The following is a 26,923-nucleotide window of genomic DNA, read 5'->3' as shown; positions in this document are numbered from 1 at the left end:
AGTTGGCCTAGGTCCAAATCTAAGGGCGATAACTCTTTCTTACCATTTCTTATTTAAGCTTTATTAGCTGATGGCATTAGGAAAATGATGCATTGATACGTAGATCTATATATTGCAAAAACAAATAAAGCACAATATACCATAATTTCTAATTGATACTTACATTAGCACTGGAATTCGTTAAAGCACATCCATATCCGGTAGAAAATTCACCGGGTCTCAAGTAGCTCGCGTTGTCGTCTCGGAGCAGCGAGATTATATTTCATTCGATAGTCTTTGATTTTACGCTCTACTTAACACCGATAAAGAATATGTTCCGAACACGTTAGTAGGGGTGTTTAAGTATTTATATTTTTATTAAATTACCACGTAATCAAACTTTTCTAAAATAGTAAATCTTATATGAAATGAATTTAAAAAACACCTACTAGGCACTGCTGCACAATAAATCTTCTAATATGACCTTGAATATATTTGTACTAGGAATAGAAAACTTTGCTTCTTTTCAATCTAAAAACAACAGCAACAAAAACAACCAGTGGAAAGAAGATGTTCAGTGTGTTTAATCTTTTTATATAACAAGAAACAAAGACTACTAAATAGCTGAAAATTCCTCAAATTTTATCAAGAGAATTTTAAGGTTTACATGCAAAAATGGACAATTTCTGTCATTTGTTGAATTATAGAAGCGTTTTTGATAGTTGTTATGAATAGGATTAAAATATCAGTTTCATTATGTTGCAATTTTTCTTCTCTCTTCTCTTCGTTTTATCTCTGTTTTAAGATTGAAAATCCTGTACAATCGTTAAGTCGTACGTAAATTAGATTATCAGGAAATTATCTCCCTGATATTGAACATAATTTCAACCAATTAACTAAATTAGAATTTTCACATCATACATTTTCTGCCAATCACAAAGGAGAGAAAATGCATTGTCCGAAGACTATAAAATAGTTCAACTATGTGATACCGTCTTCCAAGGAAGAAAAGCTTTTGGAAAAGCAACGAATAATTGATTATGATAGATTTTCATCCTTGAAATATTTAAGATGAAAGTGGTTTAATTCTATAGGTTCCAAAAAAAGAAAACGGAAAGGTGTACATTGCAATGGTATCACAGCTTCTTAATCGGATGTGGAATGAATTAAGCAGATTAGATGTCAAAGTACAGCATTTTGTCTTCATTGTTCCAACATACTGGGATGACGGTAGCATAGAAAAATTGCGAAAATGGAGCTCCTCGAAAGTCATGAAGGTGAGATTATTACGCTAAATACCTTCCATTTGCTATACCTCTGGAGAAGGCTTACTGCTTTTATTCTGTACGTTTGTTTATATAAATACAATATAGCACGGACAATGTGAACCACAATTAGATGAATAAATGCGAAAATATCTCATGGTCAGGGATTACGTACATATAAAGTTAAATTAGTATGGTAGGGACACTAGAGGGGTTGGTTGAATTAGAAATTTTAAATGGGAACATCGAGGGAAAAGCGTTTGAAACTTTTTAAAGAGTAGAAGTGCCAAGATTACTCATATCAATATCAATATGCAAGCATGCTCAGGTAGTGCAGATTCAAGTTTGTTCAAATAATGTTTGAGCCAGAATACGGTTGTATTACGTCCCGTTGAGAATTTTCCACTCATATTGAGACGTTACCAGTTGTAGGCGTAGTACCACAAATGTAGATCAATGGTTAGCGTGCCAATGTCTGACGCGACACAGGACCTTTGTTTTTAATGTCATATCCAAAAGACACGTGATTATCACTTCTAAATGCTGAGTACATGTCGATGGAAGAATACCTATGTTAACGTCTTAGGTTTGGCACGGTCATGGTACGAGCGTGGCTCAAACCTACCACCTCCCGGTTATGTATATCGAAAGAATAAAATAGAAGAACACAAAATTGAAAAAGGAATCCTATTGAAATATATGTTAATCTTCTTGAGTTTAGCATCTGAATCATCTTGTCATTTCCTTTATATCGATGGTCATGTCTGATGCGGACTCTCCATCTGTAGTTTGCAAAGTCTCTGCTTTCTGAAAGTAGTAAGGTATTCTTGCAAACAAACAACTTCAAAACTATCATAATGACTTGTTCCATTTATATATGAGGCATTATCTAATTTAAGCACCTTTCGTCCTTGACATAAAGGTTTACATGTAGTGAAATTTCTGGTCATTCATTGCACAGTGGAGTCTTTTTCATTCAGAGTTCTCTGTTCCTCGGGAAATTGTCTAAATAATTAAAGCTTCCCGAATATTGATTTTGTTTCTTTTGTAAAAGTAAATATACTTAGTTAACAAACCCATCATGTACAGAAGATACTACTTGATTATGCGGATGTCTTGTGACGTCTCTGTATGAGTGAAATTTTCTCGAACAGAATGTTTAACAATATACAGTACAATCTGTCTAAACCGGCTATGTGTGGTTCCAAAGAAATTGGCCGGTTTGCACAGAGTCCGGAGTGCAGAATGTTGACAATAATGAGAGTTGCTTCCCTTGTATTCACTATCTATGCATACTTGTGTAATGATTGCTAACGTTTTAATATATCACAAAAGAATTCAAAATGTAAACATATAAATGTCAGTGTTTTATTGTCGTGCTCATTTGAAAAATTTCAATTTTTATAAAACAGTTTAAAATCTGGGAATTATTCGCGCAATTTTCTGTTGGTAAATTGTCGATTTCGTCTACATCATCGCCGTTATCAAGTGCTACATTATGTACGTTCGTCAAGTTTGTGTTGTGTTCGTTTAAAATTTGTCTTTCCCAGCTTCCATTGTAAATGTATCGCTTTCAACTGTCACAACCTGTGAAACGGAAACTAATACAATGCCGAGTGATCGACCGGACATGGCGAGTTGTGCTAACTAACTGCATATCATCACTGTCTGACTCGCCGTAGAGCTCCGAGAAGTCCACGAGGGGAAACCCTGCTTTTGGAAAACATAACGGGATTGTTGCCGATTTTGTTTCATTCCAAGAATGTATCGAATTCATCGATTAATTGAACTTTGTCTTTTAATGTCAGTTCTCGTCTCTGTCGTTAGGGGGAGGGCGCCATTACCTCGTGCGTGGTGTTGTCATAACTGAAAAGTGCATCCCCTAAAAATCAGGTATTATTTTAAACTGATCGCGACTCATCGCCAGTTGCACTCTTTTACGTACCTGTGGCTTCCATTGAGACACACTTGGTGTACACCGCATGTGATCGACCGCATACCGACAGGTTGGTCATCGTGGTTAAATGCGATAATTAGAGCTAATTACGAGCAGTTGGGACCTTGTGTACACCGAATACAATTGACCGCAACAATTAGGATGGGGTATCATCGAGGGGCCGGTTTACACAGGATAATTAAAGTTAATTGATAGCAGTTGGGACTGTGTAAGCCGGCCGATATACAGAATATGCAGTATCCGGAGTACAGGGAATGGTATCAGGACAACTCGCCCCCAAGACAACTCGCCCTCAAGACAACTCGCCCCCTCATCGGGACAACTCGCCCCTAAGACAACTCGCCCTCAAGACAACTCGCCCCCTCTTCGGAACAACTCGCCCCCTTCATATCATACATGTTTACAATTATTATTTTTGGTCTAAGTCCAAGAAGTGTTTTAGCAAAAATTAATGAATTTCTTATAGTATATACATCACAGACAATAAGACGTGTTCACATAAATACCGAACTTCGTGTCTTTTTATGCAAGACGAAAGATTTTAGTGAAAATCCAGTGTTTGGGTTCAGTAAATTCATCATCACTTTTATGTACATGTAAAATATATAATTTCAGCGGAAACAAGTTAGCGTTTGGTATAGGGAGAGTATTAGCTTGGTCTACAGCTGACGTAGTATAATTATCAATAATCTGCGTCTGTTGTTAAATCTAATTGTTTGATTTCACCCAAGCTGTTATAAATTTACTTCAAACGTTATGAGGTACTCATCATCAGAGTACTTTACACTTTGAAATCGCCGCGTAAAAAGAATCACCCCGGATAAAAAGAATCCGTAAAGCAAAGCCGTTATAAAATTTCTAAAATGGGAATTTTATCATTTTTCAACGGGAATTAGGTGAGAAACGCATTGAAATATAATTACATATATCAGAATATTCATGCTTCACCTTTACACTTATGTATACTATATCGATATAAAAAAAAACACTCACCCCCCCCCCCCAAATTTCTCAGTATTTGGAGACATTTAATCAATTACCTGAAGATCAGTAAATCCAATTGATTTATGAAAAATATAACTTTTTCTGAAATGCAATAATCAAATCTGTGTATAATTCTATTAGAATTTACCATTCGTATTAAAGTATGAAATAAAAAGACGTATCTTTATAGGGTTAAAAGTGTAAATAACACTAACACACACACACAAAATAAAAATAAAATGTGATAATATATGTATACATAATATTGGGGGCGAGTTGTCTCAAGAGAAGGGGGCGACTTGTCCTGAGAGAGGGCGAGTTGTCCTAAGATGGGGCGAGTTGTCTTGAGGGCGAGTTGTCTTGGGGGCGAGTTGTCCAACATTCCAGGGAATTATTAATAAAGGATTTGTTAAAGACCGAGTTTTCAACCGGTCGGTTTTCCTCAGGTAAGTTAAGTGCGGGGGTGAGCTAATTCAAGGCAGGTGTGAAGACCCAAGCCCGAGGAAACCCTGCTAGCTTGTATATACCGTCCCAAATACACAGGATGTTATCTGTGTTACCTGCATTACCTGTGCATGTTTTGTAAGATTGAACAATTCATGATAGTCATTTTTCTTGTGCGGGTAAATCAAAACATTGATGATTAAATCTATGGAATCAAACGTAAGAATTAAAGCTCGATACATTTATTTTATATAAATGAGAACGTTAGCTATTGAAAAATTAGGCAGAATATTCTTTATTCAAAGTTTTCTTGTATCCATTTGACTACCTTCGTTCGTCGGATACCCAGAATCCGACGATGTTTGACTGCCAAACATAGTTTCCGACGGGAGTTCCTGCGCACTGCGGTAGATTTTCTAGCTAATGTACAGCTGATGTACCGATCATCGTCCCAGGATGACCATATGTTTAAAAGCAGCTTAGAAAGTTTTATTCTGTTTAAATTAGTTTTTCTGGACTGCACACCAGAATTATCTGCCTACCAAAGTTGTCTGTGTGACTCGTCAATAACGCATGGCCTACAAAAACAGGACATTCGTATTTTCCGACAGTTCCTTCCATAACTGGTCTAGACGAAGAATTTGTTCTTTCTCTGGATCCCAACTCCAACCATTATACGCAGGAAAGAGCCCTTATAGCGGCTAATTTCTCTTGCGATTAGTTGAACTTTGTGTCATGTTTCGATGGGAAAATTACGCTTATAAATTTTCAACCGAGTGTAAACAAGATTTCATTAATGTACAATGTATTTACTCATAATTAATCTGTTTAGCATAAAATCGATGTCCGTGTAAAATGTATTCAACAAGCAATTATTATCAATCGTACCCATTCCTAAGCATAACCTACTATATTCTATTACAATGTATGTAATTGTATGCAAAATTTACTATTATTGTGTGACTATCTCTACATGAAAAAACCAAAACGATCTCCCTATCGAGCTGGTTTACGCGGTAAGCATCAAAAGATTGCACGGACGCCTCGATCGCCGTATTAGATAGATAAGATATACACAAAGACTAGTAACCAAATGTCCATCAATTTCTAGCATCCAATCTGAAGCTTAATTTCTCCTGATTGACATGGGTTCACAGACCGGGTAAATTTGAAGGCGGGGCTTATTTGCTCGGTCTTTAAAGAAATGTTAGGGACTATATTTTGTGGCCGGAATTGACAGAGCGCCGGAGTAGTCAGAGGCGGGTTTGGACAAATTATACTGTACGACCAACCAACCTACCTACCTACCAATGCAATACCAAGACTCGTTGACGTTGCCTTTTGTGTGTAGCTATGTTTATTGTTTTTTCTATGGTTTATATCTAAGAATTATTGTGTTTGCTCGACTCTTGGTATCATCATTTCTCTCCTTTATTGCATTTTATGAGCATATCTCTGAAATGGTTAGGTGCAAGTTCACAATATGTATGGTATGACAGGTCCCTGTGTGAAAATTATCATTTTTAATGATTTCTGTGTATCAAAAGGGGTGGGGTTTAATTTTTTTCTCACACTTTTACATTGTCCGTTGTCAATTACATTTGGTACATAGGGGAAGGTGAGGATGACAAATAAAACCGTGAACTTCAAATTTTCAAAATGGCCGTCATAAATGCGTCAATTTCTCAACGCTTCCCTTTCTTAACGAAATTTGGTATATATAAGCATGGCAAATAAAATAGCAAGATCAAACTTTTCCAAATGTAAGAACTTTCCACATAGTTTCCGAAAAGGAGTCAATTTTTCAATGTTTTCCGATTTCAACAAAATTTGGTATGTATTAAATGGTAGTTGACGATGTCTAATTAAATCACAGTGAACTGGAATTTTTTAAAATGACCGAAATGCGTCTAATTTCATCCTGATGAGGATACACATCTTCACTAGCCAAGGGTTTACGATCCGCACCGCTACTCTACAGCTATTGACTGCGTTAGCACGATTTTCGTGACAACAATTTCCTGCATATGATTGGATGTAGGCCAAGTCCCCTGCATCTAATCAAAAACCGTGTTACGTTAGAACACATGCAAGGCGAGTGAGTGGTAAACAATTAGTCATTGTCTTCAAAAGGCTTCCATTTAATAAGATTTTCATAGTCTCCATACAACATGGTGGTGTGTAAACTGCGCAATGAGACTTTGCCCGCGAAAGAAAGGTTGTGTAAATTAAATGATTTACATTATCATATAACAGTGTAACTCACTAGTTGCAGCCATTTTTATTTTAACATCACACAAAGTGTAGTTGAAAAATGCATTTTCGTTGGTTGAACATGATGTAAACCAGAGTTTGTTTTCTCCATGCGCTAGAAGACGCCACTTAAAGCTACGAAAATCGTTCTAACGCAGCCAAGGGTTGTAGAGAAGCGACGCGGATCGTAAATCATTGGCTAGCGAAGATACAGGATTCGATGAAACTCTGTTTTATAGGGGAACCCCTGCTCAACTCGTACATTTTTCAATGGTGCGTGATCTCAGCAAAATGTGGATGTAAGGGTAGTTGAGAAAGGTGAATAAAATGGTGAACTGTTAATTTTCAAAATGATTGAAATTTTCAAAATGGCTGCCAAATATGCCTCAGATTTTAACATGTTCGATTCAAAAAAATTTTGATAAGTATGGGATAAATGAGGATGGTGAGTGAAATGGTGAATTCAAGAGTTTGAAAATGATCACGATTTTCAAAACGCGTCAAATTTTTGAATAAAACTTAGAGGGAAGCCCTGCCCAATTTTTTTCTGCGGTTTCTCAATTTAAAAAAATAGTTTCAGGATTTTACATGTCCTGCTTATATTTATTTCATAGAAAACAGTCCACACCTGTCTAATTTTTATGGGGTTTCTGATAATGGTTTTAACAAAATAAATCCAATTTCGAACGTGCAATCTCAACGAAATTGAATTTCTACATCGATTTGGACTTACTAATTACAATGGTATACTACTACCAGTCACGGTAGCTCAATGGTAGAGCATTTGCGTCGTATCTTTACATAATTAAAACTTAATATAACTGATTAAAAACCTGTTTCCTTCATGTTTAACAAATACTTAACATCGATAGTAAAATGATAAATTTCAAATTATATGGGGAGAAAATTTTCCTCCCTTTTCGCAAACATTAAACTTTGCAACAAAACTATAAGCCATAACAAATACATGCAAGCTTCGAATAACTATGAATAAAATATTTCACCTGCATATGGTGTTTACATATTTCAACTGATGCGATAATCAAGAGCTTGTTCTGCGTATGATCAGTTTTTAAATCGAGGCAGGCTACTGACAAAGAAGTTGATATTACAGGTGTTTTAACAGTCTCGTTTAAAGTCAGCATTTTGGAAATTATATGGTCGTTATAATGATCTGGTTTTACAATACAACTTATTGGGGCGAATGCTGTCTGACGTGTTTCATACCAATTTTTATGCCGTTCTTGGCACACTGATTTTGACTACGTATTACTCCGTTTACCAGATACGCGAACAAGATATAGGGCTCACAGCGGGTCTGACCGCCCGACAGGGGATGCTTACTCCCAGACACCTGATCCCACATCTAGTATAACCAGGGTCCCGAGTTATGAGATTAATTACTTTTCGTTATTTTCACTTTTCATAAGCAACTTAGATAATTTTGGTATGCCTGAATAATGACATACCCCTCATATACCCATTATTCTACTTGAATACTCCTAAAATAAATTCTGTTTTTCTATTTTCAGATTTTGGAGATTGACAATGAAAAGTTTTGGGTCATTCGAAGAGACAAATCAATATCTCCTATTATACATGAAGTAAATGCAAGAGTGCTCAGTCTGAATTTTAACGTAGATAACTTGGTGTTGAAGTCTGACATGACAGGAAAATGTGGTAGTTATGCCATTCTTCATATCGGTTCAAGTAAGCATGAATTGTATGTACTTCTCTTAGTAAAAGTAGAGTGCTTCATTACAACAGGTACGAGATAGGGAAAATCACAAAGGGAATCAGATGCCCTTACGCGTGTAAAATTATGCCAAGTTCTGAACTGCTAAAATCTTGTTTTTGTGGATATTTTTTTCTGTATCTTCCTAAGTAAACAACGAGAAGGCAAATCATATTTGTCGTATTGTCCAGATTCTTTAGGCTAACTTAAACATAGATACTTACATGACTTGCCTAGATGGTCTAGCGCGCTTTAGAAGATTTGGTACCACATTATCATGAATTCACGTACCACGTGTTTAAACCTGTGTAGGATCGTAAGTGGGTAATCCAAATAAATTAAAGTGAATTTTACTGTGATATCTATCTATCTACATTCATAGCATCGCTAATTTTTATACCAAAAGTTTCGTCATGTATGGGGTCGGGGAGCATTTTTCGCAAAATATGATCGATTGTAGCTTCACCCGAATAGTTCGTACCTTTCCCAAGCAAGATTCGGCGAAATACATGCATCCTGACCTACAAATGTAGTTTCACACTAAATATCAACGATCCTCATCTTTAACTTGCACCGAGTCATTGTTTACGCACGATTGATTATATATTGTTTAACGTCCCTCTCGAGATCCCAACTATTTACTTTAGTTTTCTAAATGCCTATGCACATTGTATTGCAACGTATTTACATTAAATTCTGGGATCGTGCCTGGTCAATTCTAGGGCTTGGAGTATTCAACAATAACTAATTTAAACTAATTGGTATGATTTTAGTGGACTGCCAAAATATACAAATATGTTGTAACCTTATCTAGGTTAATTATCATCAAACAGAGGCAAGCAACGATAAACTGGTAGTGCTAACTTAACAAAATGTAGAGCCCTCGGATTACCCCATATATTGTAGGACGCCTTATTCAGGACGGACAGTATATGTGGTAGCCATTCAACCACTACACTCACTGTAGGATGCCTTATTCAGGACGGACAATGAGTGTAGCGGACTGGACGACGGTCTGTTCAGCCAAAACGAATTATGGCTAACCTCTTGACTGGAGGTCAACCTCTTCGTGGCAGGCCAGACTTCTGATGTCCTTCCACATTCATTCTCTAACTGTAAGAACAGGCGAGAAATTGTTTATCATGAATACTTTATTAGTACCCACACTCTCGTCCTCTCTACTTGACTGGGTCTTTTATCAGAATGACACTGAAGACTGCGGAGTCTCGGTATTTATACACAAATGAGATCACATGATGTAAAGTGACTAATTGAAAACTCCGCATGGTCGTACCTCAAATATCCGGAATCATTACAGTATACATGTAGGAGCGATTTCAGTGACATATAATATCAAAATTACCGTGGGGCATACTATGTACATGTATAATACATGCATATACAATGTATATGAAAAGGTAGATTTATAGGGAGCGAAGCTTGTGTCGCGACGAATCCGCACCAATGATTACACAGCTGAGGCACATGATGGGGACTAACCTTAATGTTTCCGGGAAAATGTTGATGTCACTGCGGTATACTTAATTTACAACCCCGTTGATAAAACAAAACGATAATTTGGAAAGTACCATAAATGATTTTGAATTCTAGGCAAGCTTTCTCATAGCTTGGTATGTTTTTTTGTGGATATTTCCTCTGTTTGAAAGAGAGAGAAAAAATCCCAGCTAATGATGACGTCACAATGCACTATTTACATCAACCGCGTTATATTTTACGCATTAAATGATGCCTAAAAGTCGTGTTGCAAGTTGATAAGGGTCTTCGCTCGTTTCAACGGTCACACCGTGAAACATATTATAATATCAAATAAAAATAAAAATTATCATTTGGCAAGAATTTGACCAACAGATTTACACATGCACAGCTTATCTTTTGGTAGTGGTAGTAAATTATGAGGAATGTGATTATATTTCCCCGCGATACAACGTCAAGAACGTACTTTTTTATTATGACGTCATAGTGTGTCTGTACATCATTATGATTTTTTTTCGGGAAGCCTTATTCTCAGCAAGAATCGTCGAGGCTGGATATTTGGGCTGACGCTAGTCTCGTTCAATCCGACACTCGGCTGTCTCGGCAAATCTCCGACGAGCAAAGAGTCTGGTAAAGACGCGCGATAATAGCTGTTACCGCTAGGGAGCGCTAATTTAGTTTCCGTTTGATTCTCTTTGACATAAACAGTCATTTCCGAGATTTGATGCTAATTAGTCGATCCTTCATTAGTGATACTAATGAGAAAACCATTACCACTTGTACAATAGAAAAACAAATTACGGTCTTTGTCAGCTGAAAATTGTACTTTCACTTTTGCCTCCTAAAGTAATTTGACAAAACAGTTTTACCATTTCCCGTAGGTAGAACAGCAAATAAATCCTTTCCTTTTACAAACGTTTTTATAAACACTCTAGTTGTAAATTCTTAAGTTGAAACGGCAAATTCAATCTTCTACAAATTTTGTCGGTAGTCGTTATTTTGAAGGTGTGTTGAATCAACAAATCAAGTTAAATACCGATATTTTGGTAAGCCTCCTTCTGATGTATCAAATGTTATCAGACTTTACCAGACTCTCTGCTCGTCGGAGATTTACGGAGAAAACAGAGCGTCTGGTTGCATGAGACTAGAATGACATCTCTAGCTCCGATTCTCAGACCAGTGCCACACAAAGTGATTCGGAAAATTTTGCCTGAACTTCGGCCGCTTGTTGCGATTAAAATGGTTAAATTGATTTTCTTGTCTGTGTCAACGTTTCACCTTAGACAGCCTATCAACTCATTATCACAATGACACGTGCATTTCTTACCGTTACACAGGGTAAATCGCATAATAAATAAAGTTAGCTATTTTCGAAGCCGTTGCAAATGGCCACCGTTTCATATTTACCTTCTCAACACACACACACAAACACAAACACACACACACACACACACACACACACACACACACACACACACACACACACACACACACACACACACACACACACACTATAATGGAATGTGAACAACCAGAGTAGTTCATTCCTTTAATAGACCTCCAGGAAGGGTACAAAACTGCAAAATACAAAGATAAACTCTAATATAACATGTATAAGAACAATGAAGTTGATATTAGAAGTAATATTCCAAAAACATACACATTATGACAATATTGCCTTCCATAGTTATATTAGAGACATTTACACATTGTTGAAAAACATAATGATATCAAAACACCAATAATAATTACTTGAAAATGTGTCACAGATGCACATCGCACACAGTGAAATTTGGGAAATCCGTACCCTACAAATTATAACTCGAATGGCTTTCCGTAGAAAAAATATTTTAACAGAATACCGCATACAAATTAAAAACAGACATTTATAGAGTCAATACAGGCCAAACTTGGGAGAATAAACATTATATCAAACCATAAAGATAGATACGTTGACATAAAATGCAGTAAAAAATTACCAAACAGTCGAAAATATACATGACTTATCAACTGTCACTTCAATCGCTCGAAAGGCATAGAGATCTTCAAATATAGATATCATGAATTGATAGAGTTTTCCCGATAATGCTAAAGGTAAACATGTAAACATTAAGAAATAACTCACCCTGTGGCGGGTCGAACATCGTTATTTTAAACAAGAGATTTGCCGCCCCCTCTGATTTCATACTTGAAATCACAATATGTAAAGAAATCAAAAATTCAATGTACAGATATCAGTTTTCTACAATTCATATAAGCACAAATGTTGCCTAAACATGTCACTCATATTCTAACAACAAAATTAACTCAGACACAGGTCTAACATAACTCACTGCTTTTCCATCACGCACGATTCTAACTTCAACCTTTCAAACGTTCAGATCAGCACTCACAAATGTTTTTTCAATGATGCCTACAGGCCAATGATTACGATGCAATTCTTTGTCTCTTAACAGCACAATGTTACCTTCAACAATGTTTCTTTGTACATCAGTCCACTTCTGACGAGTTTGCAAATGATGAAGGTACTCTTTACGCCATCGCGACCAAAATTCTTCTGCTAGATACTGGACCTGCTTCCACTGTGATTTTAGCATGTCTTTCGAGCCAAATGATTGTAAAGATATATTGTCTGTTTGAGTCTTTTGAGTAAGTAGCATCGACGGACTTAGAACACAAGGTGACTCAGGGTCTGTAGAAACTGGCACTAATGGACGTCCATTAACTATTGCAGAAACTTCTGCAAGTAGTGTGGTCAAAACGTCGTGAGTCAAATTTTTAGATCCTTCCCTGAGTAACATTGAATCTAAAATTTTCCGAGATACACCGATCGTCCCTTCCCACACACCTCCCATGTGAGAAGCATGTGGCGGATTGAACTTCCACAATATGTTGCTACTTGCTAAGAATGATTTTACTGAATCCTTTTCAACGAAGTCTGATTCGATGTTCAGTTCAGATACTCCACCAACAAAATTTGTTCTTCTGTCTGAGCGGAACTGTGTAACTGGACCCCTGACCGAGATAAAGCGACGTAATGCTATGACTTCTATATGGATCGCTCTACGTACTAAGCAGGTAAAAAGTAAAGCCCATCTCTTTTGACTTGTTTGGACCCCACGCGTTCTTTTGAAGGCAACAGGCCATGGTCCAAAAGTACCCACACCTACGAAGGAGAATGGGGGTGCGGGTCTGATCCTGTCTTCTGGTAAATCAGACATCTGTTGACACACACATTTACCCCTAAGTTTCTTACAAATCACGCACTTGTGAATTAATGATGATACTACTCGAAGAATACCAACAATCTAAAAACCAGCTGTGCAAATCGCTCATTCAGTAATACTTCTTCCCTGATGGAAGTTTTTCTCGAGGAAGTGTCTTGCGATAAGTCTTGATACATGGTGATGTTTTGGAAGAATGATGGAATGTTTCGAATAATTCCTCAAATCTGACGCGTCATCATAATGTCGCAACCTTCCGCCTACCCTCAAAACGCAATGATCATCAAGAAAGGGTGTGAATTTCCTTATCGAACTACCTCTTGGAAGAGGGGAATCATTTGCAATACAACCAATCTCTTCTGAATATGCCTCAAATTGAACCTCCTTAAATATGAACATCTTCTGAACATCATAGGCTTCTGGTGTCTTATGGTCATTGTCCTCTACAACCTCCGTATGACCTTTCCATTTACGAATGAAACATTTCAGTCATGAAATGACACTGACAAGTCTTTTTCACTCCGAACAAACACCAAACCTCTCAGAACCTAAACGACACTGTTCTGAGGCATCTGTTTTGTAACAGCGGACATCCGGTCTTAGTTCTTTGTCATTGTCAGTGTCGACTAACTCATACGACTCTTCCACATTTTCGAAGTTTTTGTTTTTAAGAAATTCAGGTCCGTTTATCCAAACGCTACTTTGTAAATTCACACTTTCAATTCCTCTAGTAGCGCAATCTGCAGAATTGTTTTCTGTTGAAACATGTCTCCAGTCATTTGGATTGCTAGAGGCTCGTATTCTCCTTACATGATTTCCGACATACACATAAAAACGTTTTGATTCGTTAGTGAGATGCCCCAATACCACTTTGCTGTCGGTATAAAAGTGCATATCACGTGGATGAAATCCTAAGTGTTTCTTGATCAACTCAGCAAGTTCTACCCCGAGTACTGCTGAACAAAGTTCCAAACGAGGAATGGTATTGCTGTGATGTGGAGCTACCTTAGTCTTGCCAAAGAGAAAACTGACAGTAACATGTTGGGAGTCGCACAATCTTAGATAAGCCACTGCACCGATTGCATCCTTAAATGCATCACAGAAAATATGAATCTGCCGATCCATGGCATGAGCGAATGAAATGTCACTATACATTCGGGGAATACTACATTGTTTCAAAAGAGGCAAACTGTTTACCCAATGTTCCCAAGATTGCTGATATGTCTCCGGTAAAGGATCGTCCCATTCTATGTGTCCTAAGCATTACATAATTTCACGTAACATCAGTTTTCCGCGCAAAGCCACTGGGACACTGAATCCCACAGGATCGAACAGTCCGTTGATGGTAGACAATGCACCATACTTTGTGAATGACTTAAAGTCTCTAATTACTTGAAATGTAAAACAATCACTCTCAATGTTCCATGACATGCCTAAACTCCTTTGAATATGTAGATTATCAGTATCAAAACTCAAGTCTTTGAGATTTTTTGCTAAATCCTCTTCAGGGAACTGTTGCAAAACGTGTTTGTTATTAGAAGCCACTTTATGAAGTCTAAGTTGGTCACCAGAGAGTAATTCGTCTTAAGTATGCTTGATCAAATTGACAGCAGTGTCCACGTCTTCACAAGAAACCAATCCGTCACCAACATAAAAATTTCTTTCCACAAAATCTCGAACATCCGAACGAGCATTTTTCACTGATTTTCTTAATCCATATGTGGCAACTGAAGGTGAGGGGCTGTTCCCAAATACATGTACTGTCATACAATAATCTACTAATGGTTTTGTGAGGTCATTATCAGCGTGCCATATAAAACGTAGGAAGTCTCGATGGTTGTCCGTGACCTTGAAGTTATAGAACATTTGCTGTATGTCAGCAGTCACTGCAACAACTTCTTTTCGAAATCGGAGAAGAATACCCAACAAACTGTTAGTGAGATCTGGACCTTTCAACAGTACCTTGTTCAACGAATTGCCATTGTATACAGCTGATGCATGAAACACAACTCTGATGCTGTCTGGTTTCTTTGGGTGGTAAACTGCAAACATCGGTAAGTACCAACATTCCTGAGATGCCGACAAGGGCTGTGTAAGTTTTCGATTATTTTGGCCATGAATTGTTTCACATGTTCTTGTTTTGATGTATTAAATTTCAAGTTGTTATGAAATGACTTTGCACTCTTCATCGCAAGTTGCCTGTTGTTCTCCAGAGTCGGTCGCTTATCACGAAATGGTAACGGTGCAATCCATCTGTCATCTGAGTCCTTTACCATTCCAGCATCCATTATCTTAAGAAAGGCATCATCTTCGATCGACGCACCAATCAGTTCGTCTTGGTCAGTAGTTTTAAATATGTGCGAGTCTACCTGCAAGATGTTTTGGAATGGCTTCAAAAATGTGGTTCTATCGTCTGACAAAATACTTGTCTTGTTTACTGTAACTTGAAGATTCCGATCTGGAGGATGAATTTTGCCCAAACAAGCTTCTCCAATGATGGTCCACCCAAGGGGAGGTTTCTGTCCATACGGTACATATTCCTTGCTCGCACGTTGGTCTAAAACGTGGTGTGCTGCTACTAAATATCCCCCTATCAGTAGATCAATCTGGAAGTTTTCATCAATTTCAGGGATTCATGTTGCAATACTTGCTAAAAGAGGATAGCTTGAAGCAATGTGAGGAAACGGTATCTCATGCCTGTTGTTAGGAATATCGTTGCATTCAATCAAAGTTGGTAGTTTCAGAATACAAGACCCATCTAGTGACTCAACCGTGTAATTAGAGGCAAAACGACCAGACGTTGTGAACTTTCCAGTACAGGACGATAGAATATACTCATTGTCTGGGCCATCTTCTCCAAATATGTGGAAAAAGTTTGAAGTTGCTAAGGACCGATTGCTCTGATCATCAATCAACGCATACAATTTTCTTGCCTGGTCCGGTCTTTCGTCTGGATATACTTTAACAAGTAGTATCTTTGAGCAAGACTTGCTTACTACAGATGCCGTTCCACATACTTGAGTACATTTACTGTCTATTTCAGAATTACATTTCTCCCCCTCATGCTTTCCCGAAGCTCTAGAGTCTTCTTGCTTGTTCACATGTAAAGCAGTCGGATGTTCACGACTTTGGCATACAGTACATTTTATAAGTTCCTAACAGTCCCGACGCAAATGCTTTTTCTGACCACAACATCTGAAGCACCGACCATTCTTTTTCAAAAATTCTCTCCTCTCTGCCAACGTCTTTGTCCTAAAACTCCGACATTCATTTAACAAATGGTTAGTTCCATGAAATGGACACACAATAGGATTGTCGGATTTGTGCTTATTTACTACTTCGTTGTCTCCAGATTTCGTATCTGTTGCTTCTGTCCTTGCCACTGACAATTGTACTGGTTTTGCTTGCCCTTGAGATCGCTGAAGTGTTCTTGAACTGGAATTTTTTGGCATAGTTGAGTCCTCATAAAAAAAACTTCGGTCATTTTTCATTTTAGCTATTCGTTGAAGAAACTTGGAGAATATTTCAAATGGTGGGTAAGCTGTGTTGTGTTCGGTTTTGTAACGAGTTGCTTCTGTTGTCCATTTTTCTTGAATGTAAAAGGGTAGTTTGGACATAATCTGATTCACTCCAGCTGATGAATCATATACACTGAGGAGGGTCTTGTAGGTGGGATTTTCCTTAGTAGATTCAATTTCTGACACAATGTCTACAAGTTCAAATAATCTTTTATTTTCCTTGTTGCTTATCCTCTGAAAATTGTTTAATTTCTTTCTTAGAGGTCCTTCAACTATCTCGGGACTCCCAAAACGATCATCGAGTCTACTCCAGATTCTTATGACCCCTTGGTCTGGACTAGCAGCATTAGCTGCTCGAATACTCAGTGCTTGTTTGGAACTTTCAGGTCCTAACCACTTGACCAAAAGATCAATTTCTTCTGCTGGTGTAACATCTAATTCACGCATGACATTCTGGAAGCTAGCTTTCCATGCAAGAAAATATCCTGGAGAATCATCATATCTACATAGCCGAGATAGAAGGAGATCCTTTTTCATCATAAACTGAGTAAGCTGTCTACACACATCAGTCTGTGATGGTCCATTGAATGTTCTGTTGGATGTGGGATAAAATTCAGGAGCATTTACATTCAAATTTTCTCGTACAAAGTTATTGTTGTTATCGTCCTGTTGAAGTATAAATTCAGCTGTTCTGTTTTCTCGAACACTATCCATTTGAACTGAATTCAAGGAATCTACATCACTGCATACTTCACTTAGTGCCCTGAGCTCTCCTTCAGATTCCTCTACTTCACGTTTCACAGTCAGGATCTTTAGATTAGCTTGGATTGAAGCTTGTTCTTTAATTAACTCTGCCTCTTCCTGTGCATACTTTGCTTTAACTTTAGCTGCTTCAAGTTTTATCTTTTGTTTCAAACATATAGAGCTTGAGCTTGTCGAACATGATCTCTGTGATCTTTGCCGTGTTTCTTTCTGAGAAATTGGAGGATCTTTAAATTATTCTGGAGGTTCAACAGCTTCTACCTTTGGTCCCTTGAATGATTCAAAGTTTGATAATTCCAGTTGAGAAATTTGTTGTTTCAGAGTCACTTTCTTATCCTTGGTGATCACATCATGATCCAACTGAATAATGCCTTCCAATTGTTTCAAGATTTTAAGTACTTTCACTTCTGTGGCTATTGCAATAACTTTGTGTGATAATAACTTTCTGTCAGCTTCGCTTGTTCTTTGAGCACACAGATACTCATAAAATTGGAAAGAAACATCCTTAAAAGCTACAAAATGCTTTTGTATTTCGTTTATGTAATGACTTGCAAGGCTTCCCTCCAAAACTGTTTGATCACTGATATCTTGTAAAATGATGTCAATATATATTTGTTCAATGCGAAGTTTTCCTGTAAAACCTTTAACTTCTGTTTCAAATGCCTGCTGTCCAACGTCCGTAAGTTGACGAGCATTCCGTAAGGTTGAACGGTGATCATCCATGCTGAGTGAAGTTCGATTATAGTGCCAGGTTTTGTACTATAATGGAATGCGAACAACCAGAGTAGTTCATTCCTTTAATAGACCTCCAGGAAGGGTACGAAACTGCAAAATACAAAGATAAACTCTAATATAACATGTATAAGAACAATGAAGTTGACATTAGAAGTAATATTCCAAAAACATACAGATCGTAACAATATTGCCTTCCATAGTTATATTAGAGACATTTACACATTGTTGAAAAACATAATGATATCAAAACACCAATAATAATTACTTGAAAATGTGTCACAAATGCACATCGTACACAGTGGAATTTGGGAAATCCGTACCCTACAAATTATGACTCCAATGGCTTTCCGTAGAAAAAATATTTTAACAGAATACCACATCCAAATTAAAAGTAGACATTTATAGAGTCAATACAGGCCAAACTTGGGAGAATAAACATTACATCAAACCATAAAGATAGATACGTTGACATAAAATGCAGTAAAAGATCACCAAACAGTCGAAAATATACATGACTTATCAACTGTCACTTCAATCGCTCGAAAGGCATAGAGATCTTTAAATATAGATATCATGAATGGATAGAGTTTTCCCGATAATGCTAAAGGTAAACATGTAAACATTAAGAAATAACTCACCCTGTGGCGGGTCGAACAAAGTTGTTTTAAACAAGAGATTTGCCGGGCGACATGTTCAAAACATCCATAACTGTATACTAAAAAAAAAAAGAAGACGGAAACATTTCCAAGTCTGAAATGACACTACACACACGCACACGCATGCACGCACGCACGCACGCACCCCATAGCCTGCTTTGAAAAGAAAATAATGTGATTGGGGGAGACTTAGTCTGTTGCTTTCATTACGTAATTTCGAGGTTCGCTGATTTAACTGATAATGAAATACAGACTTAATTAGATGAAAAGCTAAACAGAAACATGAAAAATATAATCATCAATTAGAATAGTGGTTGATGTTTTCTTTTAAAACTGAAGGACGCAGTGACAGATGTACGCAATCACGCTATCCTGTTCAAAGTTCCAAGTCAACAAACCATGTTCGTTGAGAGAAAAAACTACATATAAGAAAGTGTATAACAAAACAGTTATAGACTGTGTACTCGGACAACAGCTGTTTGTTTGAACCTCGAACGGATTTGTTGCCCTCAGCCTACGGTTTTGGGCAAAGATCCGTCGTCGGGTCAAACAAAACATCTGTTGTCATCCAAGCCAGTCAAAAACTGTATAATATTCTTGAAAGAAGTACACTTTGCGGTCTAATATATGAATTGAAATAAGTAGGCCTACACACCAATAGGGTTTTATAACAGCATTATGGCTCTTGATTGTTCGTAAATTGATTACACGTACCACAAACTTACCCACATGACGTTGTCGAAGAGTTAAGGCTTTAATGCACGTTTAATTCAGGAATCGATTTAATTGCTACAATCTGTCCTCACTGTGTCCATCAGAGACATTGTGAAAGAACCACGTGTGTGTAGCCAATAGATATTGAACAGACTATTGCTCGGTAAACAATTCGTAAACTGTTGACCGGTCAATAGTCGACGAGAGTGAGCGTTGGTTTAACAGTTAAAATGTTGGTTCTAAATCGTATTAGTTTTATATAGGAAAAAAATTAGGTGTATAACAAATAATTATGTTGCATTCTATATACCATGTATGTATCTTGCTCTCTAAACCTGCATGGATAGATTGATTGTATATTGTTCTAATTCTACATGGATTGATTGTATATTGTTTGACGTCCCTTTCGAGGATTGTTCACTCATATGCAAATGTCACCATTGCCGATGAAGGGCGGCAAAAATTAAACCTATGCTTGGCGCTTACGGCCTTTGAGCAGGGAAAGATCTTTATCGTGCCGCACCTGCTGTGACGCAGGGCCTCGGCTTTTGCGATCTTCATCTGAAAGATCGCCCTAATTTGTCGCCTGTTACGAAAAGTATTGGGAACTAAATACCTATTCTACATGTAACCCGAATCCCCACGGGACAAACCTGCATGGAATATCATATCTAATTTCGTGCAGATAATCAAAGAAACACTATCCTCGTGTCATTATATTGTTCTTATAATATTTTCAATAATATAATTTTAGGTTATTGTGATCTTACATTTTGGAGCAAAGGTGAGGGTAGAAATGCCGATTATAAAAAACATTTTTGGAATGTGCCACCACACGAACACATGCTGAGGGAACTAGGGATAAAGATATGCGGGAAGACTGGGAAGGAATTGGACAGTTGGAAGAAAGAACATGAAAGGGATTACATTTCTTTTTTATCCGATTTTGAAGATCTTCAAAATAAAATGAATGCAAACGCAGACGACAAAAAGTTTGTTTTTGAAGCAACTATTCCAGATAGTTTACGTACATTTCTACGTGGAACTACCAGTGAGAATATCAATCGCCACACTAATGAAATCCGTGGAATCACAACCATAGACAGTGGATGTAAGATTGATATTAAGCATAAGTTCTTTGAAGATTGCTTCGCGTCGATCAAAAAAAAAGTATGGGAGGAGATAGAAGATGCTGGTGAAGCTTTAGGAAAAGTTAATTGTGTAGTAATGACCGGTACTTACTCACATATGGAATTAGTGCGACGGGAAGCTGAAGAGAAGTGGTTTAAAGACAAGCCAATAACAGTTGTTATTCCAGAAAATACGCAAGTCTTTGCCATGGGAGGAGCATACTATGTTTACAGCAAGGTAAAGAATCAACTTCACCATCTGAGTGAAAAGCACAATGATTGAGTTGCGTAAAAGATATCATTCGGAAATATAATTTTCTGCTTGAAAACCCAGAACATGTTCGTTTGTTGTTTTACTACAGTGTATGCAAAACGTTTGAATTTCATTTCTTTATTCCACATTTCCTCAATAGATGCATATTTTAAAAGGAGCATATATTGTATATGTCTATGACACATATTGTTTTTATTTAACCATTTTGCAGATCATACGTATAATTTGATATTTCAAAAACAATGTCACTTGATCATCCACAGTATTTTGCTTCATGTTTGTTTTTATCTCGCAATGTATTCATAGTTTTTGGATCAACCCTTGAGGTGTTGTCAAATTAACTGTTTCATATCATAATCATGTTGGAATGTAATCATTATTAGTACTTAGAATTTTTTTTATTTTATTAAGAGTACTTATCCCTGGTTTTCTTTACTCTATTATGCGCAATATTAGGAAAGATATCACCATTGAATAGAGTGATTTCTTATATTGCTATTGTCTATTGTAAATCAATTGACATTTGCATAAAGAAAAAATAGTTGGTACATGTATTAATTGGACATATGCCGAATACAGTTCTGATATTTGTATGAGGCATATGTCGTACTTAGAAATTGCTTTTTGATTTACCTGAGACAGTACGATATCATAACAAAAGACAAAAGTGTTAATGACCATTGAAGCAATTCTTTCAAGAATGCCGTCTTGAATGAAAACTGCTCATTAGCACCCAGTATGTTAGAAATCAGCTACTTAGAACATATCCACATTTGTTGATTTACCTGAGAGAGTCTGATATTACAGCAAAAGAGTGCCGGCTTGAATGGAAACTGTTCAGTATGTTAGAAATCAGCTACGTTGTAGTAGATAGTGAGAGTTATTAGATCGGTTTAAAATGGAGAGTGGGGTTGAACTATTTCTGGCGCAAAACACATATAAATCTGAAAGCTACGATTACGATATCAACAATCTCGTAAAGGATATTCTAGGAATGGAGAACTTTAATTCAAGTTTTGAAGACATTAAAAAAATGCAGGCATAATGGAAAATTCTCAGAGACTGATATGAATAACCTAATCAAGGATGCTGTTCCGCAGAACACTGAAAGGAAATTCAGATGGGCTGTTAATATATTTACAGAATAGACTAAAACAAGAAACATTAAAGAAACTATTTTGTCTATGGGCAATGCAGCCTGAAATAAATTGCAGTTTCAAAACTGAAGTAAGAAACAGAGCTGGCTGTCATTACTGATCAAACACTCTGTACGAGATCATAATTTCAATCCAGCATGCACTTTCTGCATCAAAATGGCAAATTTGTAAGCTTTCTCGATGACAACGAATTAATGAAACTGAGGTAAGTATTGGATGCGAGAATGAAAGAAGTGGCTAAAACGGGATAAGGTTGTTCCAGTAGCTTCATGTGATGCTGTTTCTTCTTGTTCATGTGATACTGTTTCTACTTCGATGGAAATATCTACTGTGAGAAATGTATGTGTAAAGGCTGCATAAAAAAGTGTTACCGTTAACATTAATTTCTAATTACAATCATAAATGCAATATTTATAAAAGACTATATTTCTAATGCAAATTCTGTTTAATTGGAAAAGACTTTATCATGCACAATAATCTGTTTCAAAGTAAATGTGTGTAAATATATATGATAAAACCTTCCTGCTTGTCAAATAATTACATTTGCATTTCTTTTGTTCAAGTAACAGTCCAGTTTTGAAGGATACCAGCACTGAGACAGTCTGGTATTTCACTTAATATCGAACTACTCACTAATATCAGTCTGTCACAGGTAACTTTTCAGACTGCAAGAACATATGAATGACATGACAGCAATGTTTTAATATGTATTAAGGAAAAAGTAAATGTGCATCATAGTGCAGTTCCTTTATGATTTTGAATTGGTTTCCTCACCAGTGTGAGATTGTTAGTATATAATTTGATCTCTCTACCAGAGTGTTATTTTTAGTGTACACCAGAAGTACTTATAACAATATGGAATGTCCGTTTTACACTGAAAGAAAAGCAATTAGAGCCGTTCTAGAGGACTTTTGCAAGAAGGGCTGATTTTACAGTCAACAGCTGACTTTGACACAGGCATAAAATACGGAAACCTTTTCGTGACACATCTGTACATACATGGATAAGTGATGAACCTACATGTATGCATTGTACAGAAATGTTAGTTGTCCAAAGAGTACCGAGATATCCCGGTTCATTTCCATACTCGTACTGTTTCTGGAACAATAAAGTCTATATGACCTAATATCGCCATATATTTCTCCTGCATCCCCGCTCCCGTGTAGATCCGGGTTAGAATATGTCCTCAGTATCCCTTGCTTGTCGTAAAAGGCGACTAAATAGAGCAGTCCTTCGGATAAGACCGCAAAACCGAGGTCCCGTGTCAGAGCAGATGTGGCATGATAAAGATCCCTCCTACTGAAAGGCCATAAGCGCCGAGCATAGGCCGAAATTTTACAGCCCTTCACCGGCAGTGGTGACGTCTCCATATAAGTGAAATATTCTCGATATTGTTAAACAATATTCAATCAATCCTGCACCCCCGGAGCCTTAAGGTTGAAGTAAAAATTCATCAAAGTTAAAGCATCATCCTTATAACCTCACAGGGCTCACGGCAGGTGTGACCGGTCGACAGGGGATGCTTACTCCACCTAGGCACCCCCTCTCACCTATGGTGTATCCAGGTGTTCGGGTTTGCCCAACTATCTGTTTTGTATTGCTTATAGGAGATATGATATTGATCACTGTTCGTTATCTTCACCTTTCATCTGTAAGAAAAAAAACTAAATGCATAGATCTAGGCCTCTACCGAAATTGTAAATTTTATGATCTCCGGCGTAGACGTACTGATTCCAAGGTGGGGCCAAACTTGGGATATATAATGTTTATGTGTAAACCATTTTTGAATGTTATTGATAGTATAGATCTTCTTTAATGCTTTGCTGTTAGTTAGAAATTAAAAAAAAAATAATTCCAGTTCCATCCCCGCTAAGTTCTATTTTTATATGGCAGTATTGAAAAGATTAATCGGGGACGTGGACAGAGTGATGGCTTTCATAACGTACTAGGATTAGTTTTCAATATTTACTTCCAATATTCGTGTTTATTATAAATGAAGACCGAATACGTACTTCATATTGGATAGAATAAATAGATATAAAATTCAACGGTGTTTGAATTGACTGCTACGTAACATGGCTATATCTAAAAACGAAATCATTTGAAGTTGCGAGTTTTCAGTTCACACGGGGATCTGATAAATGTTTGAACAAAAATATACTTGAGAAATATGCTAGGAATATTTTGATATTATGATGAAAGATACAGTAGCATGTGTGCCGTAAATCGAAGATTCTTATAAGGGGTGGATCTGTAGCTCTCTGGTATGACGAAATATTTTACAAGAGAGCTATAGATCTGCATTTAGTGCAGATGTATATGTAATTCCGAATTGTCGGTACGCTTAGCATGCACTGTGTTGTATCTGTGTGTGTTTGATTAAATAAACCTGTATAACGACTTCATGCTTTTTTTTTATGATAAAAGAAAACGTAATGCTCTTGCATAATAAACTTACATGTTCATTCGATTTATCATGTGATGACTTTTTGTAAAGTTTGGATGCGAATCAATTTATCTGTGCGAGTTGGGATTTTACACCTACAATGTATGTATGCATGCAAAAATGAAATGATTGTTTTTATTGTTTGATAATTGTCAGATAAATGAAAGTTCAGGTGGTTTAAAACCTAACAGGCTTTAATAATTACTAATAATGTTGTAACGTACAGTGATCTGAACACGCTCACCGTTGCTTAGAGAAATACTACCATGGACCTAGAAACGCTACATGTAGCTCTCTAGCAAAGCAGTAGAAATTCCTTACAAACTGTTCGCTACACTTCCTACGCTCAGAAAAGCTTCGTTCCGAAGTTAAGCATGGATCTTCTCTGATTGTTTGGCACCTCTTCGGCAAATGCATCCACCGTTCATGACGAAAACCACCGTCGTCCCCGGACGAAACCTCGTCCGTACATGGATACAAAGTCCCAGAGATACTCTATCTGAAGCAAGTCTCCCACCAAACATCAGTCACTACCCTGTCACGATTTTGTAACGTGCAGTGGTTTGAACACGCTCGCCTTTGCTTTTGCGTGATCAAAAGAAATCACCAAAAAGAAAAAAAGATAGCCCAAGAGCGAGGCAGTAGAAGTTCCCTGTATAAATGCTAACACGTCGATATTACATTATTGTGCTTCCATACCATACGCAGCTTTAAATGTCTAAGTCAGCCGTTGATTGTGAAAGTAAGCCCTTCTCGTAAAAGTCCAATAGGACCTTGTTTAAAATCATATGTATTTCACTATCATATTCATTCTAAATTTTGTTTTAAAATCATAGAATACAGAGTAATTAAACAGATATATATGTATAATTTGCGTTATGTTTTACTTAAACGAACACAAATTATTTACTATCATACCAACCCACGTGTTAAGTTAATGCAGTTCGTGTATGCTCACGCTTCAACAAGAAACAAAGGTCGTACAGAAAAAAAGATGCAAGAAATTACATAGATGTATTGAATTCCTATTTTTCCCCATTTTTTAAAATACATTTTCTTGAAGATAGCCATATTTGGCCTTTTCATACTTCCATCCACAGAGTTTTAAAAAAACAACAACAACACGTATCTGTAATTCCATGACTAGCAGCAGCTATACCTAATCAGTTTTAGACACATTTGATATCCCAGTCAATGGGTCGGATGAATATAAGTTACCGTACCTATACTGAATTCCTAAACTTCATAAAAACCCTTACAAACAAAGATACATTGCTGGATCCAGTAAATGTTCTACCAAGACTCTATCTTAAGGAGAAACTTAAAACATACTGTGCCACTACATATGCCAGAAGTGATATAAATCACATGCGGATTCTAAAACATTCTAAAGAACTTTTATTGAGTTTTAGAACGAAAAACTTTTTCTCAAATCAACAACATCAAAACGTATGACTGTTCAATACTTTACACTACCATTCCTCGCGATTGATTAAAGACTAGACTTTTTGACATCATATACAGTTACTTCTTCACCAAAAATGGGAAACGGAAATATTCCTATCTAGTGATCAGTCATCCAAAAATTACTTTGTTAAACACCACTCTAATACCACGCACAAGTACACTGAAGTTGAAATAAAATATATACGTATAGTCAGTTTTAAATCGAGATAAACAACTGACAAACAGGTTGATGGTACAGGGGTTTCAAGAGTCTCGATTGAAGTAAGCATTTCGCAAATTATATGGTCGTTATAACGATCTAGTTCGTCAATACAACCTATCATTGGGTCAAATGCCGTCTGACGTGTTTCATACCGATTGTTAAGCCGTTCTTGGCACACTAATTTTAACTGCGGATAACCCCGTTTACCTGATCAGGAAATAGGGCTCACGGCGGGTGTGACCAGTCAAGAGGGAATGCTTACTCTTCCTGGGCACCTGATCCCACCTCTGGTGTGTCCAGGGGTCCGTGTTTGCCCAACTGTCAATTTTGTATTGCTTATAGGAGTTATGAGATTGATCACTGCTCGTTATCTTCACCTTGCATGCTAGAGTTCCTCATTAACAATATCTTCGTGCTATTTGTGATCAGGTCTTCGAACAGTGTGTTGGAATGCCGATGGGCACGACTTGTGCTCCTTTGTTAGTTGACCTGTTTTCATATTCATATGAAGCAGAATCCTATTAAAA

General features: G+C 37.1%; 2 protein-coding genes across 2 annotated transcripts in view; one reads left to right on the top strand and one right to left on the bottom strand.

Moving 5' to 3' along the window:
- LOC125661494 (uncharacterized) overlaps window positions 1–21,550 on the top strand; it is a 75,615-nt gene extending 54,065 nt beyond the window's left edge. Inside the window, exons 10-12 of the mRNA XM_056147027.1 lie at window positions 1,074–1,256; window positions 8,415–8,592; window positions 20,475–21,550. Coding sequence (XP_056003002.1) covers window positions 1,074–1,256; window positions 8,415–8,592; window positions 20,475–21,133 — 1,020 coding nt within the window. The 3' untranslated portion in view covers window positions 21,134–21,550. The remainder of the gene's footprint in view (window positions 1–1,073; window positions 1,257–8,414; window positions 8,593–20,474) is intronic.
- Window positions 11,648–19,067, bottom strand: LOC130049441 (uncharacterized). The gene is made up of 2 exons (XM_056147028.1): window positions 18,989–19,067; window positions 11,648–18,440 (listed from the first exon to the last, which is right to left on the bottom strand). Exon 2 carries the CDS (start codon window positions 17,565–17,567, stop codon window positions 16,491–16,493), a length of 1,077 nt encoding a protein of 358 aa, XP_056003003.1. The 5' UTR covers window positions 17,568–18,440; window positions 18,989–19,067; the 3' UTR covers window positions 11,648–16,490.
- Window positions 21,551–26,923: the final 5,373 nt, after the last annotated feature.

The sequence above is a fragment of the Ostrea edulis genome, chromosome 8 (genome assembly GCF_947568905.1).
Source record: "Ostrea edulis chromosome 8, xbOstEdul1.1, whole genome shotgun sequence".
Classification (NCBI taxonomy): Eukaryota; Metazoa; Mollusca; class Bivalvia; order Ostreida; family Ostreidae; genus Ostrea; species Ostrea edulis.
Note: the sequence above shows the minus strand (reverse complement) of the source record. Positions and strands in the feature narration are given on the sequence as shown.